Source organism: Brachionichthys hirsutus, chromosome 12 (assembly GCF_040956055.1).
Source record: "Brachionichthys hirsutus isolate HB-005 chromosome 12, CSIRO-AGI_Bhir_v1, whole genome shotgun sequence".
NCBI lineage: Eukaryota > Metazoa > Chordata > Actinopteri > Lophiiformes > Brachionichthyidae > Brachionichthys > Brachionichthys hirsutus.
Genome location: NC_090908.1, coordinates 9,272,862 through 9,293,045, shown reverse-complemented (window position 1 = coordinate 9,293,045; position 20,184 = coordinate 9,272,862). Strand labels below are relative to the sequence as shown.

At 39.9% G+C, this 20,184-nt stretch overlaps 1 protein-coding gene across 1 annotated transcript in view; it reads right to left on the bottom strand.

Annotated features, from left to right (window-relative positions):
* The window catches only part of lrp1bb (low density lipoprotein receptor-related protein 1Bb), a 205,093-nt gene that overhangs the window by 147,402 nt on the left and 37,507 nt on the right, over window positions 1–20,184 (bottom strand). Inside the window, exon 2 of the mRNA XM_068746405.1 lies at window positions 974–1,093. Coding sequence (XP_068602506.1) covers window positions 974–1,093 — 120 coding nt within the window. The remainder of the gene's footprint in view (window positions 1–973; window positions 1,094–20,184) is intronic.

Here is a 20,184-nt window from a genome sequence, read left to right as displayed (position 1 = left end):
TAAATAAAAAAACAACAACTCTGAGTTGACAAAGCATAAATATTGATTAAAGATGCAAGTAGTATTAAGAGCAATACACGGCTGCAGTGCTGTATTACCATATCTGTGGCCATTAAAATAATCTTCATTTGGTTTTCTTTATTTGCCCAATATAATGGATATCATTAAATAAATTAAATGGCTTTGGCAATAAAAGCAAACAAAGAAACACACCATTCTGTATTCATAGGTGATGCTTGTCACACTTTCAGTTCAGCCATTAAACTGGTTTCCAATTGCTGGATCAAATATTATGTTCTGGCGGTATCCCACAAACATACACAGTCCATATGGAATTTTCCAGTTTTCCCATCAGTTTGATTTGAACTGTGCATTTGATCAATGTATGCCCATTATGCTGCATCAAAAATTGCATTATAAAAGGTGTCTCAATCATCAAGGTCACACACGCACACACACAAAACAACCATAATGGTACATGGTAAAAGTCACCAATTCACCCACAGCCCGTATGTCTTTGGACTGTCCTGTAGAGAATAGCAACTATGGCCAGTACTAACTTTCTGACCACTTGAAGACTCCAAAAACAAAGTACAACTCATACAATTGTCCATATAACCTTTTAAAACTATTTATGCACCACAATCCTCAGAATTCTTCCTAACCCCTCATGACAAAATATTCTAATACACATCCCGTTGCTTCACGGATGCAAACACATGCTAAAAGTTTATGACCTGCTTCCAAGACAGTGACGAATAAGATAATAATAATAAACATCACGTCTTGAGAGACCACAGTAAGGGAGAAAACATTAACTATTTGGAACGGTGTTAGACGCTGAAATAATTATATATCGACATCATGTAATGTGTTGTAATCGGACGTTCCCGGACTGACAAATGAGCTGCTGTGGTCATATTATATATGACAGTTTTGCATTAGTGAGCAATGGACAGAATGAATGACTTACAAGTTTCATCAGTTTCGTCGGAGTCGTCGGGGCAGTCCGGTTCGCCGTCGCAGAGCCAAGCCTCAGGGATACAGGTCTCCTTGTTGAGACAGTGAAACTCCCCCACATCACACAAGATGGCTTTGCAGATGGCATGGAGATAGAATGGAGAGAGAGACAAAAGATGCAGCATGAGGCGATGGCAGTGAACATGTCAGGTGAGTCACTGGACACGTATGCTGGATGTACAGTTGAGGCATGAGGGGGTGGCTTTGCTTTGACTTTCTTTGGACCATGTGCTGTAATGGATCTGGTGGACAGTTTGTGGAAGATGGTATATAAATTTTTATTCATCTAGGATATTGGAAAGTCCTTTAGTGTTTAGCTGGTTTGGTTTGTGTTTTTCTTTTTCAACAAAACTAACTCCGGATTAAATAGAACACATTTTTGTGTTTCCCACTGTTGCCAAATTAGTCACATGACAAAGATAATGTATGTAAAGCACATCAATTTAGAATAGCTCTTTTCCTCTGACCAAACCATGGATGTCCGGTCCGCCTTGGCGAACTATTAGAACACTGTTCACGAAGTTTGTTCTTATCGCTTTACCTCCTTGGGTGATGTGCTCTAAATAGGTAGAGGGACTGGAGAAGTTCACTAAAAGCAGTCTACTAAGAAGGCATAACTTTTCAATATGGCAAGCGTCTGTCACAGTGTTGAGATGTAGCTGTTAGGGATTCAACTCTCTGATTCTACAGAGACACACACACTTCCGCTAAAGATTTGACACCACAACATGACCCGCCTCTGCTTCTTCTCAGTGCTGAGCAACAACAGCAATTTGTTTCCAAGCTTCGCCTACAGACAATCAAACAGGCCCTAACTTTCCCTCCCACTCTTTTCCACCATCTCCACCTTTTTCCCAGTGTGTTCCTAGCCCATTAGTGGTGGGAGTGGTGCAAGTGGGAGATCAGGTCTGCAGCGTTTGAACAGTGAGAGTGATAATTCAACGCACCGCTGCTCCGTGCCCTGCCACCCTTCAGTAAATTCACTACCCAGGGACAAATCTGAAAAGGTCAAACATCTCATCCATTTTGCCGCTCTTATTCCCACTGATGCAATGTATCCGAAATCTTACAATTTAAATCAAGATCTCTTTTGAAATGTTCAGAGCCCTTGCTCAGGTTTTTAATGCGGAGACAAAGTAAAAACATCGCCATTTTAAAAAGGAAAAAAAAGCAAACTGTGGAAAGTGGTATCTGAACGTAACCTATTAGAAGAACATCTTAATCGTAATTATTTTTGCCTCTAAAAAGCAACAACATTAAAAATATGTATTTGAAATGCTCCCCAAAGCACTGTAACCTGGGCTACTTTAATGCAAAGACAAACTCGTGAGTCATAATTTACCAACAGTACCGTCACCAAGCACCTACCTTTAATAGGATGATGGACTAATAATGTGGAAAATATGCTCACATAAATTTAAGATTTGGCCAGAGCTAAGATGCCATCAAACAACTGCATGTAATCTGAAAACAACAAACTTCCATCCAGTCATTTTCTTGTAGGGTGTTGCTGGAGCTTGTCCCCAGCTTGCTATGGGCGAGAGGAGGGGTACACCTCAGAATCCACAATAGAGACAGGCAACAATTTATTACGCACACACTCTGGACAAGCAATTCACCTAAATAAAGATATGTATGTTTTTGGAGGTGGGAAACAAGAGAAAACACACTTGGACATGGGAAGAAAAGACAAACTCTGAACACATAGGATTCAAGCCCAGTACCTTTCACATAGCTGCGAGGCGACAGCGCTACCCTCTACCATGTCGCCCCTAACAACAACAAACACATTATTTATATTGTAGTGTACATGAAAATTCAAACTCGAAATAAACAATCAATCAATACATTTTCTCAGACATCAGTAAACACCAGATGTGTTCTCTCATATACCTTTTACACCTTTATATTTGAACTGACTTCCATTGAGAACCTCGGGCGTGTGCGACAGAAGGCTGAGTCCTCAGCTGGCGATATCAGCCATGAAAGAAACTGCTCATGGACCTCGGACCAGACCGGCGAGGAATTGATGTTTTACTTCCTTTAATGCCACTTCACCTTGAAAGCGACAGGATCATTTACGAGGCAACCAAATGCCCTTCTTCTGTCAATTTATCCTTTCTTTCTGCATCTTGAAACAGCCCCTCCTTGACTTCACGGGACTGTCGCTGCAGCTGCGAGGGTAAATTGTCGCATGAACACACAAACTGAAGGGGAGCAATTTCTCTGTTATTATTTTGCACCCCTTCCTTATTGCGCTATATTTGCATGAGATGCATAAATTTTTCCGATAATTCTATACAAACATGAAATGAGCGGCGACAGCGGATGTAACAAATACAAAGAAAGGCAGCTGCTGTCGTCGGTAAATGTTGGGAGGAGGGAGGAAGAAAAAACAAAAAAAAATGCCCCATTACCATAACAGTGGGGAACACTAGCTACACTCAGTCAGGCACATTATCATGAGCCTCAATCCTGACACCCAACAGCCACCACTGGCACAACATCGCAGCTCATTAAAGTCATTGAGCCTTTGAAATGTGGCGGATTTTCAGAGACACAAAGGGCTATTGGAGTCAGGAAGACAGAGGCCATGGTTTGCAAACCAAGACCAGCTCTGCATCTTGCATTTAATTTGATCACATTTTATTATTTTTCCTTTGAAATTAGCTATAAATTTCAATGTTGAGAGCAAATTTTAAATATGGTTTTTATACTGCAGAATAACTACACACACCCACACACCCAAAAGGAAAATCATCCTGCACTTTGAAATATAGCAGCCACTCTTCTATTTGCTCAGTCCCGTTAAACTCTGAATTACACAGGAGCTTGGGGCTTCATTTATCTGTCCAAACAATATCATATTCCTGTGAGGTAAGCTACAAACCACTCAGGCATTACAACCCTGTGAATTGCATCAGACGCACACAGTTCACAATATGGTTCGGTGGATAAGTCGTACACCAAAGGCCAATTCAAACAAAAAGCCATGTTGTAAAAGCTGTAGTGCAGTACACAGCTCAGACCGGTGAATTAAAAGTCAGCTGTGCTGCAAAGCTGGCCTATCTTACAGCTGCAGGTTGGGAAGGAGCTGCTTCTTAAAAAAAGATAAAAATAAAGAATAAATACATAAATAAGACAGCTCATCCAACTAACCGTGCAGTGTAGTGGGAATGGGAAATATGTGTTGAATATAACTGGACACCATCTAAAAATAAGCAAGGAAACAAACATGCACCTATCAGCCATAACATTATAACCATACGCATAATAATACTTGAAGGTGAGCTACGGCACCGAGACATCCGCAGTAGATCCTTCCAGGACTGTAAGTTGTGAGGTGGTGACTCCAACACCATCAGCAGCTTTGGAGATGTCCTCCCCCAGTTGTCAGACTGTCATGATTTGGCCTTTATATTGCTCAGAGCCTTACCCGTACCCATTTTTCTAGCTTCCGCCACATTAACTTTGACGACAAAATGTCCTCCAGAATATTCATTACTGCCTAAAACTATCAGCCACTGACAGGTGTCAATGTGATGAGATAATAAATGTTTTTTTCACTTCGCCTATGGCGATGAAAAATGACATACACATACATTTATTTGAACACAGTCTATTTACCTTGGAGAAATAGTACAATTACTCTACAAGGCCTCTTGAATGCATCAAACAGTGCAAAACAATGTATGAAAACACAGTGAACACATTCATTTTTACATGAATTTGATTGTTACAATAATTTCGGTGCTCCACACAAATGTTGTGTGGTTGTTGAGTGAGGCTTTTAATGTCTTCAATAAAGGAGGGACTTCCTCTGAGTAACAACATCATGGCTAAATGCAGGGGCAGGGCCAGAAAGGCACAGCAAAATTAGATTGGCCCCTGAAGTGCTCCTTTTTTCTGTTTCACCTTGAACAGCTCGCATAACTACTATCATGCTGCACTTTGTCATAAGGTAGTTACGGGGGCATGACATTGAACCTGTACAGGGCCTCATCCTCACTAGAAGCTTTACAGTAATACTGATCAAAGCTTACCATCAAACCTGTCGGGTGCACACAGACAAATGAAGGGTTACCGTATATGATAGCGGCCTAATGAAAATTGGCAACTTACTTAACTGGTATTCCCATGAAACTCCGTTATTCCGCCTTACATGATGCTTTGGTATTTACTTTTAAGTTCAGAGTGCATTCCTGTAAAAGATGACATTCTGACATTCCCACTGCGATCACATGGTATTTCACTCTCCTCAAAGGTAGAGGGATCGTGCATCGTACATCTAACGCAGAGGTTGCAATCCATGCAAGTTGTTAAGGACAAAAAAATCCAAATCCACTTTGAGAGTTGCTCTCTGAATAGACTTGCAAGCACACACACACACACACACACACACACACACAACCCACCTCCGTCCATGCACAAGCACATAGATTATTGCCTTTAAGCCCCTCACACTGTCAGAGCAGACTTAGCATCCTGGCCAGCTGTAGGTCACATGCATTATGGATGAGCACAGGGCTACGAGCCAAACTAAGCAGGTTATTAAGTATAACAACAGCATAATGCAGTCTCTACCTTAATCTTCATCTCCTTAATCTGCCAAAAGATGCAATGTACTGTGATGCATCTCAATGACATCTTACTTCTTCCTAATGAATCTTTACTACAAGCATATCTCTGGAAGTGACATGTGCCATGTGGTATTTAGACTTAAATACCATCCATGTCAACTCTGATCAGGATATGATGACTAGAGAGAACCGTGACTTTGCTCACTGATTTCAGATTGTCACAGCACTGCAGGACGCACACGCCCAGATTAAAGTGCAGTTATGCAGCCTCCTGCTGCTGCTTCAGTTTCAGCAAGACAACTCAGGGTAGAGTTAAAGCAGAGGGGAAATAAAGACGTGCTAAAAAGATAATTGTTTCACAGACTCTGAGGTATATCTAGGAAAACACCAGCTCCTCTGTGATGCCATCCCCATGGTAGTGCCTAGCAGCTTTGAATTCTTCCAAGCAGGAAGACTTGGGAGGGGGCGGGTCTTCATTAGATGCTGCCTGACCTCCTCCACAGAGTGAGGTCACTTGTATTTTCTCAACAACAGCAGGGGCATTGCAACTTATTATCCAACTGTGTTGCCTGGTTCAGGAGACACCGGAAAATTGCCCTCCTGCCCCTTTCAGCATTTAGCAATGAATAATTAATAGGACAGATCTCAAGTTAAGTAAGCTATTTACTGCCGCTTCATTCCACATGCAAAGCCTTTAAAGATATTCTAGGGTGCTCTTAAATCCAGGTAACACTAGATCTGATTAAGGGGTCAGGTAATTGTGTAGCTCTTGCTTGTACGAATTGTCAGGATTACTCTGCAGCAGAAACCCACATGGCAGACTTTAAGAATAACTCGAGTTTCTTATTTAATCCTGCCCTCTTGTTGTCTTTACCCGCCGTTATGTTGAGCCAAAAAGCTCAGTACTTGATTCATGGACTTCCAAATCAAAAGAAGCTACACAATAAACACACCTTAAATGTGTGATGAAACTGAATGCTGTCTCGACAGGAATGTTCACACTGCAAACTTATGCTTAAATGGCAACATTTAACTGCTGCTCAGCCTGTTCCTTTAAAAAAAAACATGCAACTAGCATTTGTGAGCTTTAGCCGTATTAACTGGAATACTCACGAAGCCAGCTTGCTCACCCCCTGCGTTATAAAACATCACAATTCATTAAATCATTCATCTTCTTGAAGATCAATCGTGATCATCTTGTCTTCAGATCAACATTGTATTCAGCCACTTATCCAAATCTGGATCACGGGTTTACACACAAATACATTTGTGCAAATAGGAGAGATCACGGGTTTACACACAAATACATTTGTGCGAATAGGAGAGCACCTAAATTAAAATTAAATGTATCATATTGGCAGCTGATAAGAACAATAAAGATAACTGTAACGTATACTTGTGAGAGAAAAAGCAACATTCAACAAATTTTTTGTACTGTGCTGGTGTCTGATTTGAATGCAGAATTTCATTTGCATGACAATGTGTCATTATGCTGCCAATAATAGAAAAGTACATCCCACAAGCCTCCTTTTACCTGGCCCCTTTTCTATGCTCCATTCAAGGTCACCTAATCACACTGTTCCCTCAAAGACCTCTATCTTAAGCAGCAGCAGTCGGCGGGATTTATGACCCACTCCATGTCATGATTACCAATCAGGTGGAGTAATAGCTGCTTAAGCAGACGGGGCTTTTGTCATCTGAGGGGTAAAGTGTCAGTCAAGGCTTCCTCCGAGTTCGTCAAATGTAAGCGGATACTCTCTGGGGCATGTCAGTGCTTAGGGTGCAGCACTTGCATTGAACTACAAACTCCAACATACATCTGGGCCCAACCGTAACATTGCACACATCAAGTGAGCTATCCATTATCTTAAACAATCCACATCTATCTTTAACATTGCTTAAGGAATATGACTTAAAAATTGAAAACCAGGTATATTTTGCCACTTTGGAAAATGAATTTCAATAGTTACCTCCGCCGAGGCGAGGCGGATGTTATACAACCGCAGGCGTTTGTCTGTCTGTCCGTCCATTAGCAAGGTAATGTAGGAACATATGACTAAAATTGGGTGATGATCCAGAAGAGATCCTGGATAACTTTGACATTTGTGTTAACATTGCAGTCAATGGAGCTTCAAAATTTGTCCCTAAATACTAAACCATTTGCGAAACATTGGCCTTCACGATATTCATAAGCAAAACTTAATATTCAATATGATTAAAAAAACTACCACATAATGTACTACCACGGAATGTAATATTTATAAAAGGCCACAATCAGCAAACAGAGCCTAGCTTTAACTGTCTACAGCGCAGCAACCCGCTTTGCAATGCTAATGTGACATTTCCGTCTCATTGCCCGCCATCAGACCAGAGAAACATGTGATAAGGAAGGACGTGTCCTTTATTTAAGTTTTTTTTTTCTCTACTCCTTGGTGAATTCTACAAAGTTGCACAGCTGGCAGTCAGCATATGCACATCTGATGTTCCATTAGAAATCGGGGACGCTGTCTACTTTAATGTGCCTTGCAATACAGACCAGCTTTATCCGCAATGACAGCAGTGTTTGTTTTAACTCTTGTCTGACCTAAGAACTGAAGAAACGGCCATCATCGTACGCTGTATTGTTCTTTTCTTGGTTTTAGCAAATAAAAACAACCTTTAATATGATGCCTCATATACAGTGGTGGCTTTGCTGCAAGGGTTAAACACGTTTTATTATTTACAGTAGAGTCGCATCTTCCCTGGAATAACGCAGGCTGTATACATTTCATCATTCTCATTAGTGGCTGTGATCATTATCATGGACCTGTTCAGATATACAAAATAATCACATCACTGCTTGCAGATCTAATACCATTGTGATATATTTAGCATCATCAGCACAAAGTATTGGTTTGAAAAATTATAACCAGCTTTCATTTATGGTCTGATTGACAACATAACTTTAGTTAGAACGTATTCGTGAAGACGTGTTGTGTATCACAGGATGTTAATTTAGCCCGTCTGACCCCATATAATTTGGGGTCTGACAGACTAGCGCACTAACTGCAATGCACCTCACTTTTAGTTTCCTCACTCATTTTAATGACACAAAAAATAAACTAGAAAGGCGTGAGCAAAATATTCTTAAAAATGATTGCTGCATAATAGCATTGTACACCAAGACAGAAGTTTTTCATTGGTACATGTCCTAATATAATGTCAATTACATATTAATGTGTGTTTGTGGGGACACTTTGCGTTTAGTATCTAACACAGGTCCTAAGGGTAATGACTGTTAGGAAATGGAAAGCAACACACTTGTTAAACAAAAATGAGAACAAATTGCCTTCCTCATATGAGCCTGGAGCGAGAATTATCAGGTTCTATCCACACTTCAAGAGAAAATATCCAAGTTCTCTTTGAAAGCTTGGGGACAGGAAGAACAGCATTCCCCCCTGCATATATATGATATGATATGTATGATGGGCTTTATGTACAAACCCCTCGCAGAATCTTGGATGAATCCACAATGTAAAAGTGAAGCCAAGGAATCCTGGTTCATAATGTCAAGGCAGTTCCACATAATCTAGGATTTGTGTAGTGGACACGTGTATGAACCACACTGGACCGACAACAACATCCAGGAAATCCACACGAGACTTTTGGCAATGGAACTTGATGTTTTGCCAAGAACAAGGATACTGTATTGTCATTGCAGTTGTCAAAAACAGAAATATTAATTGAAGCTACGCATGGGCACGCTGAATAAATGAGCCAAAAGCCCAGGATGAGCAATGTCATTCCCTCACAGTGCATCAGTGAGCATTCCAGAATGAGAACAGCGTGGATTTTGGAAAACATTAAAAGCTATTTGGAGATTTAGAAGGAGCAAAGGAGAGTATGAACGAATGAGTATTGAGAGTATGAATGTCTGAAACACTATAAAATAATAAGAAAAAAGCAAGAAAAGGGAAAAATTGAACAAATCCCTCCTGCAGCAGGGTTGAAGTAGAGATACAGGAATCACAGCTTGATGCTGATATTCATCTCTTTAAATAACCTCGGCAGTTGCAAGGTGCTAGCATGTCTCGGGCATGATGAAATGAAACAAAAAAAGCTCCATGCACAACATAAGAATAACAAAGCCAAGACAGATCACAAAGTTCCTGATCCATGACCAGGACAAAGACAAGCTGGTCTGTGAGCAGCACAGTCTTTCTGAACGACCTCTTTGGAGTACTGCATTAACAAATTCATTCTTCTGTGATCCTTTTGAAAGCATCAGCCTTGGAGTGCAGCTCCTTCTTTTCATTCAGGATTCTTTTGTTGGCAGAAATGTCACGACGCTTAACAGACCTGCAGGTGGGCTAAAAACGTATTGATCTGCAAGCAAATCTCGCATTCAGATCAGGTGTAAAACGTATGATAAAGTAAAGAGACTTATTTTTTTGGTTTATTATATGCCACTTTGAGAACTTCTTGTATAAGATGGCAACAAATAAAAGTAACTTCCAAAACGCCCTGAAAATGTCTCTGAATAGCACCAAGAATAAATAAAGTAAACAAGTGCAGGCAGACAGAATAGTTCAGCTCCATTCTCTCTGTCTAGATCAGTTCATAACAAGCCATCAGAAAAAGCTTCCTCGTACAAAGTCAGACCTGCACACCTCTTTCGCTGGCGCCGCTTATGGAGAGGATCAAAGTATGAAAATCACCAACGCAGCATCCGTCTTTGTTGATTGAAACTAGAATTAATGTCCTTATTGAACGGAGCGGAAGGCAGTTATGAGCCAAATCATTGAGAAAGTTAATCAGATCAACCTCTCCCGTGCATGAAAGTGAGTCAACAGAGGGAGGATGGGAGCTGCTTTATTGCCTGATTAAAATCAATTTGGTGTGTCGGATGCTGAAGATGGAGGGATGGAATGTGCAATAGGACATTGTTAAACAAAGCTGTCTGTGACAACTCCCTGACACTGTGATTCATGTCATAAGGAAAAATGGGGAACACAGAAAGGTCGCAAAATGCCTCGCGTCATGCAAAACAGAGAGATATGATCAAAGTATTACGAGACAACTGTTTTGATGAAGCATGGTATGATCACTATCGTGAAAGCAATAACCCCTCATGTTATACAGTGAAAGCAAGATCAAATTCACTCAATCCAATGCCAGGTTTTCATTTAGTTTCCAACAGCACTGTGACACAGTGATACGCAATGTGCTTTCTAGGCCGACTCCGTACGCTAGTTAATAAAAAAAAAGACATGAAAAATACGTGCCAAACTGATTTTATCAGAAAGAAAACTGTGGAAGTGCTAAACCATTTCTGATTTCTTTTCTTTATTATTACTATATATAATTAAAATAAATGCAGCATTACTGCCAAATAATATCATTTGATAAATACCATACCAGTAATGTCTGATTGTTGCGAAACTCCCTTTATCATTTGGTGTATGCCCTCTATACAGCTAACAGCAAGGTTGTCAGCATCTTGTGTATTTATGTGCCAAGTGTATGTATGCTCCATTTAAATAACACATGAGGAAATCTGATTAGTAGAAAAGGTGGTCGAGCATCTTACGTGACCTTTTAGGAAGGCTTGTTAAACATTAACATTAGCAGCGAAGACCTGCAATCCGTAGGATGCAACAATCTCATCTCCCTTTATTAAATCAAACAAAAAACAACCTTCTCAGTGGCGGCTTTCATTCGCAAGCAGTGTGAAGAAACGGCGATGAGTGTCAGTGAGCAGATCTGAAGACAGCCTTGTTGTTTGTCTTGATAATGAACACAAACAAAAATAAATCAGAGCAATCACATCAGTGCATCAGGTTAATTTAACTCTTGGTGATTACAAATTAGCATTCTCCAAGAACGGGATTATTTTACGTGCACCACATCCTCCAACAGCGCCTGAGGACAAACCATGGGGTGTTTTCACGCAGTGGCAATAAGTTGCCATGGCAGCATAGAGCACAGATTTGTGGAAGCAGCAGTCTGTAAAATCGGACGTGCTACGACCAAAGGAAAGGGATAATTTATCAACAGTGGGATTTAAGATGTAGCTGAGAAGGCTGGCTGGTACGTGACCAGAAACCCTGAAGTAAGAGCGGATCAATTTTAAGAATACTTTTACTCTCACACACACACACACACACGTCATTTAATTATGCAAACTGATCGGAGGATAAGGTTTTATTTATTGAATACAGCATTGGATAGATTACTGGGGACACTTTTTACGATCATTAACAGAAAAGGAAGTTTGCAGTTGATATAATATGTGTGTCAGATACAAATTCATCCTGTCCAGATCTGAAAGTAGCGCAAGGCTCTTTTTCTCCTCTTAATTTCTCTGACAAAGGCTCTGTTTCATTCATAAAACTAGAAAAGCCCTCAGAGAACAGAGAACAGCTCAGTCCCCTCATGATTAGATTTACACCGTCTACATGGTGATCTGGATCATCACCAAAAGGTTATAAATTGTTCTTGGTGTCTTTATATACCAACCATGAAAAGTAAAAGTGAATCGGAGTTGATGTGTATTTTTAACTGATTTTTGAATCCATAATGGAGCTTTCAATGTAAGAATGTAATATTTTGTTCCTAGCGTCATTCTGTAGCCAATCCGGATCAAATCTGGCGGAGAGATAGAGATCATCACCCTACATGACCGTGTCAAATTCCATAAACATCGGTCAATAATCAACTGAGATATTGAGGAACACATTTTGAAGCTCCATAGACTGCAATGTTAACAAAAATGTCAAAATGATCCAGAATACAGGATCTCTTCTGGATCATCACCAAATTCTAAGCATCTGTTCCTGGTAACACTCCCAAAAATTCCTGAAAATTCCAAGAATGTTCCGTTCAGAAGATTTTGAGTTATCCTGCTAACGGACAGACGGACAGACAGACACAGACGCCGGTGATTATATAACTGCCGCCTCACCTCGGTGGAGATAACTAAACCGAATTTATGATCTGAATAGTTGAAGATATAGTTGAATAAATTAAAAATAAGGAAAAATAAATAAAAATAACTTAATCCTCTCGTTTGACATGTTTCAAATTCCTTAATTTTACATATTTGTTGAGAAAATCATTGTTCTCAATGACTTTGTCAAAGTTCAAAGATTCATTTTTTTAGTCCATATTGTTCTGTTAACAACAATGACTCACTAAAAAAGGAGGAAGACTTGTTTACCAGTCTTTGTCATGCACGAGTTGACACTACCAGCAGGATGCCAGAGCAGTGTGAGCCAACAGTGCAAACAGAAGATTCTGCTGTTGGAATGAGAACATTTGCAGCCAAGTATTTCATACAGAAAACACTCACCCTAAACATTTGACATAGCCAAAATGTAGGAGCCACTATCCTTCACTATTCAATTGTTTGATGTGAGATAATAAAATCATGTATAGGAAAGAATGCTTCAGAATCATGTGCCTAATTAAAAGGTTAATGTAGGTAGCTTATAGTTGCAGATGGGAGTTATTCAACGCGTTTTCTTCTTTTCTATAACGTGAATATGTGCACGTATATGTTTGCATGCAAGGTGTTCAAAATCTGGTGATTCTCTCTGGGCCTTGTGGAAGTCCAGTTTACCTTTTTCATTTTTAATGGCACTAATTAAGAATTTAACAGTCACATGGTGTTAGTTTAATCTGATTCTTGAGCCTATTTAGATAGTGAATGTGGGCTGGCCATGTAAGCAAATATTAAAGCAATTAGCAGGGTTTATTACGGTTACTGCTGGCTTTAAATTAGGCAGGCAGATGTGTCAACTTTAGATCATCCACAGCATCATCACCATGATTGTATTTCTGTGCTCCTTTACATACTGATAAAGATTCTCCAACTTCATTGTGGATGCCGTTGAATGAATTCCTGCTTTGAAAATGAGCTGAACACCTTTTAGTTTTGGAAGACAAATGGTAGCAAATCCTGCTGTTGAAAAGATTAGAAGGGTTTTCGAGACGACGTGAGAGGCGGCAGGTATTTCATACAGTGCATAACAGAACACAAAGGATACAAATAAAGTTCACATATATTTATTGAAGAAAGGTGATAACCATCATGAGTAATGAATTAGATAATAATTTACCACATTGGCCTTTTTGTACGGTGTAATCAGCCTAGAATGCTCTTAGTTCAATGTTGAAGCTCAGTTCTTCCAGAGCTCAGTTCATGCGCGCCCTTTGGGAGCCAAGCCAGTATTATTGTAAGGTTAATGTAATGCCACTTAGATTAGCTGCTGACAGAGAAAGGCAGAAGTCAAGAACAGGAACAGGTAGGAGTCACATGGTGCCCCAGGGTAATGTAGTTTATGTAGAACCAGATGTGCAGAAGGCAGAAAGCACACATGTCCCTTGTGAGAAGTTCCAGAGCAATCTGAAGACTAGAATTGAGTAGGAATTACATGGCTGCAGCTTTGTGCACTATGGTAGTCCCTGAGCTAGTGATAATAGAAATGGGGGAGGTAAAGTCACTTTGGAATAACTTGATTAATTTTCAGGAAATCAATGTGAGTTTACTCTGAATGTTTTGGTTTTATTTTGTTTATTAGGTGTAGTTCGTTTCCTCTTTTATTTTGAAAGTTCATTTCTAGACATCCCGCCTCTTTCATCTTTTGTGTTGTCACTTTTGTACGTTATCACTTTCTTTCCCAGCTCATTGTTTCTTACTCAGTGGCTGCATCTCAATTCAGAGTCTGCATCCTTGCACGGCTGCATTTGATCAAATGCATCATAGCGGCATGGCAAGGCCTGACCTACAAAACAAACGTGGCCTTCTTCGCCCGCTCCTTGGCAGCCCACCCTCACCCAAGTACCAGTGACAATTACATTTTTATTTTCCTCAAGCCATGACATTTCCCTGCTTGTTGTTTGAGTAGGAGGATGAAACCTCTCCTCTCACAGATCAGTGGTCTGCTGTTTCATGTCATCTTTTAGTACCTGCTCAATCTTTCTGGAACAACAACAATGGTGGTACTAAAAAACACAGTACCAAGTGCCAGGTACTTTTTAACAACTGGGAAATAAAAACTAAAAACTAAAAAGGTGACAAGAACCAAATAGAGTAGACCAGGTACCAAGTTCATGAACTACCTGAACTGTCGCTTTTGTCTTGTGTGCCTCTCATTTTCGGCCCTCCAGATTATCTAGTTTTCATGACGCTTCACTGATCTTTTTCTGACGCACTGCATTTCAGTCTGAATGATTGTATCGCAAACAAAAAAAGAAGACATTTCATAATAACTAAAACAGGACACTTTGTAGTGTTTGGGATGGTTCTGGGAGGAACAGTGGATGCAACCAGAACACATTATAATTACCCATTGATGCATTGTATATTTTGCAAGTCATGGATCCTTCCGCAGCTTGAATCACTAGTCATGAGTAGAAAGTAAACCTTGAATGAAAATAAAATTTCTTCCAATATGTGGACCTCTAAAAGACACTACATCAATAATATGGATAATTCATAGGAAGACAAAAGGTGTCTTTATTCGCTGCTGTGTGTTCCTCTCTCACCGTGTTTCTTTGCAGTGTCTTTTTTAGAAACTGGCTGTCAGCAATGTGAAAAATGTAAGCCACAGGTTCTTCCACGGCTGCTTTTCAAAGGAACAAGATAGCTTAGCAGTGGTTTTGTGAGGGTTGAATAAAACTGGCATGTAGCTTTTCCTCCAAGATGCCGTGGGAATGCCGACATGGTTCAAGCACAGCAGGGTGCTGGAATGAGACATGAAGCGGTCATTCGCGACTTAAAATGCAAGTTATGCAAAGTGATTTTAAGAAAAAGAAAATAGGGGAATCCTGGTGTGAGGATAGATGCAGTATCCTTGAGTATGATAATAAATAAACAAAGTGAGGATTGCGGTTCAATATTAAATGATTCTCACTCATTGTCCCAAGGCATCATTATATCAACACCTGAACACATACATATTTAATAAAAATGCTGTGTGAATATAGCTTTGATAAAGGCCCAATTAGCAACAAGATGTAAAACCCATGTCAGAGCTTGTTCGCTGACAGGTAGAGAGCCGTCTCACTTAAACCCCGTAGAAAAAACACGCCATGCAAGTAAAATCCACTCGCTGCCAGTGAGCAACACAGCCATGACTCAATTCCACCGAACATCCACAGTGCCTGCCTGCAGAGGGGAAGCAGGTGTGGTGTCACCAGACTAAACATATGACTTCATTTAATGAGAACCTTTGGCTTTTGCCACTAGACTTTCCACTCCATGAATAAATGCAGCTGTGAAATGACAACGTTTTGCAGTATGCTGTTTGGATAATGCAGGAATTCTCATCCACTACCAAAGTAAACGAGAACATTATAAATACAGAAAAAAAGTTATAGCTTTTGAGTTTGCTTAAGGGCAACAAGGTGGTATTAGTAGGTGGCAGTGTGGCCTCACAGAAATAAGTGCCTGGCTTCAAATCAATCTGAGGACTTTTCTGTATGTACACTCAACTCAACTTTTATTTATAGAGCACTTTAAACAACCAATAAAGCATAAATAAGTGGAACCTAGGAATATGAAATGAGAAAATTGGAAAACATAAGTATAGAACAAATAAAGCATGCAGCTAAGGCCACAGTGTCACGCCGCCTCGAACGCCAATGAATTAAAGTACGATTTCAGTCTCTTTTTAAAGGCGGACAGTGAAGGGGATTGCTTGTTGTACAGTGGTAAGTTATTCCACAATTTTGGTGCAGCGACAGAGAAGGCTCTACCCCCTCTGAACTTCCGCTACGACCTTGGGACCTCGAGCAGCAGCCGATCAGCAGACATAAGTTGCCAACGTGTCCGCGCAAGTTCCCTCCAGGTTCTCCGGCTTCCCCTCACCACTAAAATCACGTGCTGTAGGTGAATAGTTGACTCTGAATTTGCCCATAGGGTAGAAATAAGAGTGTTGAATGTTTTTCTATGTGCTGGCCCCGTCTCCTGTCACCCCAGGGTCAGCTGGGACAATCTCCAGCAGCCCCTGAGACCCTGCACTGGATAAGTGGTTACAGAAGATGCATGGATGGATGGATGGTTTGGGAGTAAATGATGAGACATATGTTAGAGTCAGGAATCCATCATGTGTAGATGTACAAGTGCAGGTGAAAAATTACAGAGGGCAGCAATAAGGCATGACATAATATGAAATTCAGCACTTCAGGTGTTTCTCCGTTGTTCATTTGACAACCCAGTGAGGTGGATTTCATTGACCTCTCAATCTGCAAGAGCAAACCAAGCACAATCCACAATTTACTGTGGTTTTGTGTTTTGTTTTTTCCCTTGCAGGTGATTACATATTTTGCATCTGAAATCCCATAGCACCGACGCTGAATGTCGTTGTAAGAAAGCACAGAAGCGTTCTCCAAACACGAGAAGAATAAACTGGAGCACTGGTGGACAGAGGAAAGTCTCGAGTTGAAAATGATATATAAAAAAATACAGCAGAACTACCCTGTTGGATAATCCTTAAGTAGATTAGAAATGATAATGTGGTCCATTGTGCCAGAACATATTACAAAGTGCCCTCCAGGGTGCCTTTCTGGTGGAGAACACATTATTTGTTCCATACAGGCTGCTCTACAGACTGGAAAATTAGTACCTCTCAATGGTTAAATCATTCATAGCTGACAGTACATTTTTATCACACCGATTTAGTCATTACTGTTTAAATTAGAGTCCCATATGTAAAGATTAATTCCTGACCTGTATTGGAACACATTCTCCATATCTTTGCACCCCACCACAAATTAATTAATTTAATTGACTTATTTTTTCTTTTTCTTTTTTATCTTTTCATTAGCCAACAAGGTCCCATCGCGATAGAAGAGCTCACATGTAGCAGATGGCATTTGTTTTACTCGTGCCACTTAGATAGTTCACCACTGCACCTGTGACATCCGGTTAGACGGATACAACACAAGTGGTGCTCGGTCGACATAGTTCAAATCATGATAAGTGATGAGTTAAAAGTCTTGATGTGGATGAACACAACACCGGAGGAATTGGAAACCCTGTCACTGCCATAGCACCAGACAGATGCCAAACACATCATGTCACGTCTTTTTTTTCATTTTTTCACTATTGTACAAACACCTCAAATCCACACCTCAAATGGATCTTCTTGTTCTTGATGAAAGGTTATGCATGCATTCTATACTCCTAAATTCAAGCCTCCTAATTGCAAAACACATCAGAGTTAAACCTGAATGCAAATGTCTGCATTTTAACCAAGAAAAATAAAATACACAAAAACATCAAGTTAATATTTTGCGGTTTGGAATCAATTGTGACATCACAACAACTAAGACTGATGGACCATTGAAATAGAGCATGGGAATGGCTCAGTGGCAAAGGGCCCAGTCTGTCTAACACATGTTTGATCCAGCATGCTTCAAATGTAAATTCCTACTTGATATTTTCCATGTATGTGCAAGAATTAAAAAGTCCAATCATTCCATTTAAATTACATTTCATCACAAAAATGCTATGGTCATCATAACATAAATGCTATAAATGGAAAGCTTGGTACCATAGGTTCATTCAAATGAATGTCGAGTTCAAGATGGATGACATTGATGCTATTGCTCAGTTTTAGTTCCAGTGAAGCAAAGAAAAAAGCTTTCTGTGTGCACATGTTGAATTCTGCTACAGGCTTTTACATTTTTACTGGGGTAAAAGAAAATGACTAAGATTTTTGTTTTCTTGTCATCTGTTGGCTGAGTTAAATCCAATATTTAAAATGGGTTTTAGAACTTATTGTTTGAAAAATATGCAACATGTGTTAATGTTGCAAACACATTTTGAAGATTTATTCAACTATTTTTGTAATTGTCATGTAAATATATAAAAGTAGCTGTTATTCTGCTATCAGTATCAAACTAACAATGTCCTTTACATACAGAACATGCAGTATGCAGTGATAATAAGCACAAACATAGTAGTTAATACCCATTGTGGGAATAGCAGTAATTAACTGTTTCTATTACATACAGAACCTCTGATAAATAATGTAGTAGGAGTAATTTTGTGCCGCGGCATCAGGTCATGTAAAACAGTTTATGCCGTAAACAAATATGTTGATTTTAATTGTATGTACTGATTTCCATTCATCCATTTTCTTGCTGATTTTCCGCTTTGTGGGTCACGGGACTGGAGCCTGTCCCAGCTTGCGGTGCTGAGAACATACAAACTCCATACAGATAGGATTCATTCTTGCTGTGAGGCGACAGCGCCACCCACTACGCCACCATGAATGAATCCTGATTTTCAGCAGATTAATTTTTGGGCTGTAGTGTTCATGTCATGGTTTTAGTTACAGAATAATTTCTTTTAGTTTGAGGTATTTCTTAATATTTCTGTGAAAATGCCTTCATTAGTCAAGGGTTTGCAATAATACTTAAAAATGTAAACCTTAATTTTCAAAATTTGTAGTTACGTAGACTTGCATGTAAAAAAATAAATGGAAACTGGAGACTAAATAGTCTGTCCAGTACCAACATGATGTTACTCCCAATCAGTCAAATCTAACAGCATTGTCGGGACCCTTAGTTTCAAATTGTGATGTATTTATGATGCAGTTTGCAAGTTAACAATAAATATTTAAAGTTCAGTTAGACATTCAAAATAAAGATTGCTGATAAAACTTGAACTTGTTACCTTTAGTAAAACTGAGTAACAGTTGCAATGGTTAAGTTTAGGCATAAAAATCAGTCTTGGCTAGGAAAAAAAATAATGATTTGGCTAAAGCTCACACATCACATCCTTGCGTTTGAAACGTCACACCACCAAACCAGCTTCACCTTCTGGGGGGGGGACTTCAACATCGTGCTGAGAGGTAAAGGGCCACTGACCTCCACATTCTATTTGATGTGTAGGGAGTGCGAACAGGCCACTAATACATGATTGGATTTGCCATCCATGACTGCAAGCAGAAGCATGCTGCAGTAATTTCACACCGAAGCATGGCTAAATGTTATGGCACCTTGTCATTTTGGGGAGAGGAGAGGAGATTTCCAGTTCTGTGAGACCCTCCTTACTATGGATTTAGTCAGTGTTTCCTTTTGCTTAGTTGCCCTCGCCTCACGTGATGAATGCTCTCTCTCGGAGACAACAGAGAAAACAGGGCTTGCTGTTATTGATGTTCTGAATTAATAACTCCATACACCAACAATTCACAGCATCGCCGTCCGGCTCTCTGCAGTGACCAAACGAAGCGTTAGCACACTTTGTTTGAGATCTACCTAAAACACTCGTGAGAAATAACTGCTCAGCATTATTTATGCAAGCAATTTTAAAGTAGCTGATGCTCAGAACCTTTTCTCTCCTGTTACTTCGTTCATATTGAAGCCTGAAAAAAAAAAATACTGTTACATTCCAGTGTCAAATGCAATTTTAAATCACACAGCGAATGTCCTCGCAGTTGATTAAAATGTTCTGATTAGATTTTTCTTTTCTTTTTCTCCCATTAAAGACTGATGCCAGAAATAAAGACATCCCTGTTGGCAGAATGTTTCTGCCACCTATTCTGTCAGTGAGCAGCAGCAGTCAAAGTGTCTGTCCACCTATAGGCAAATG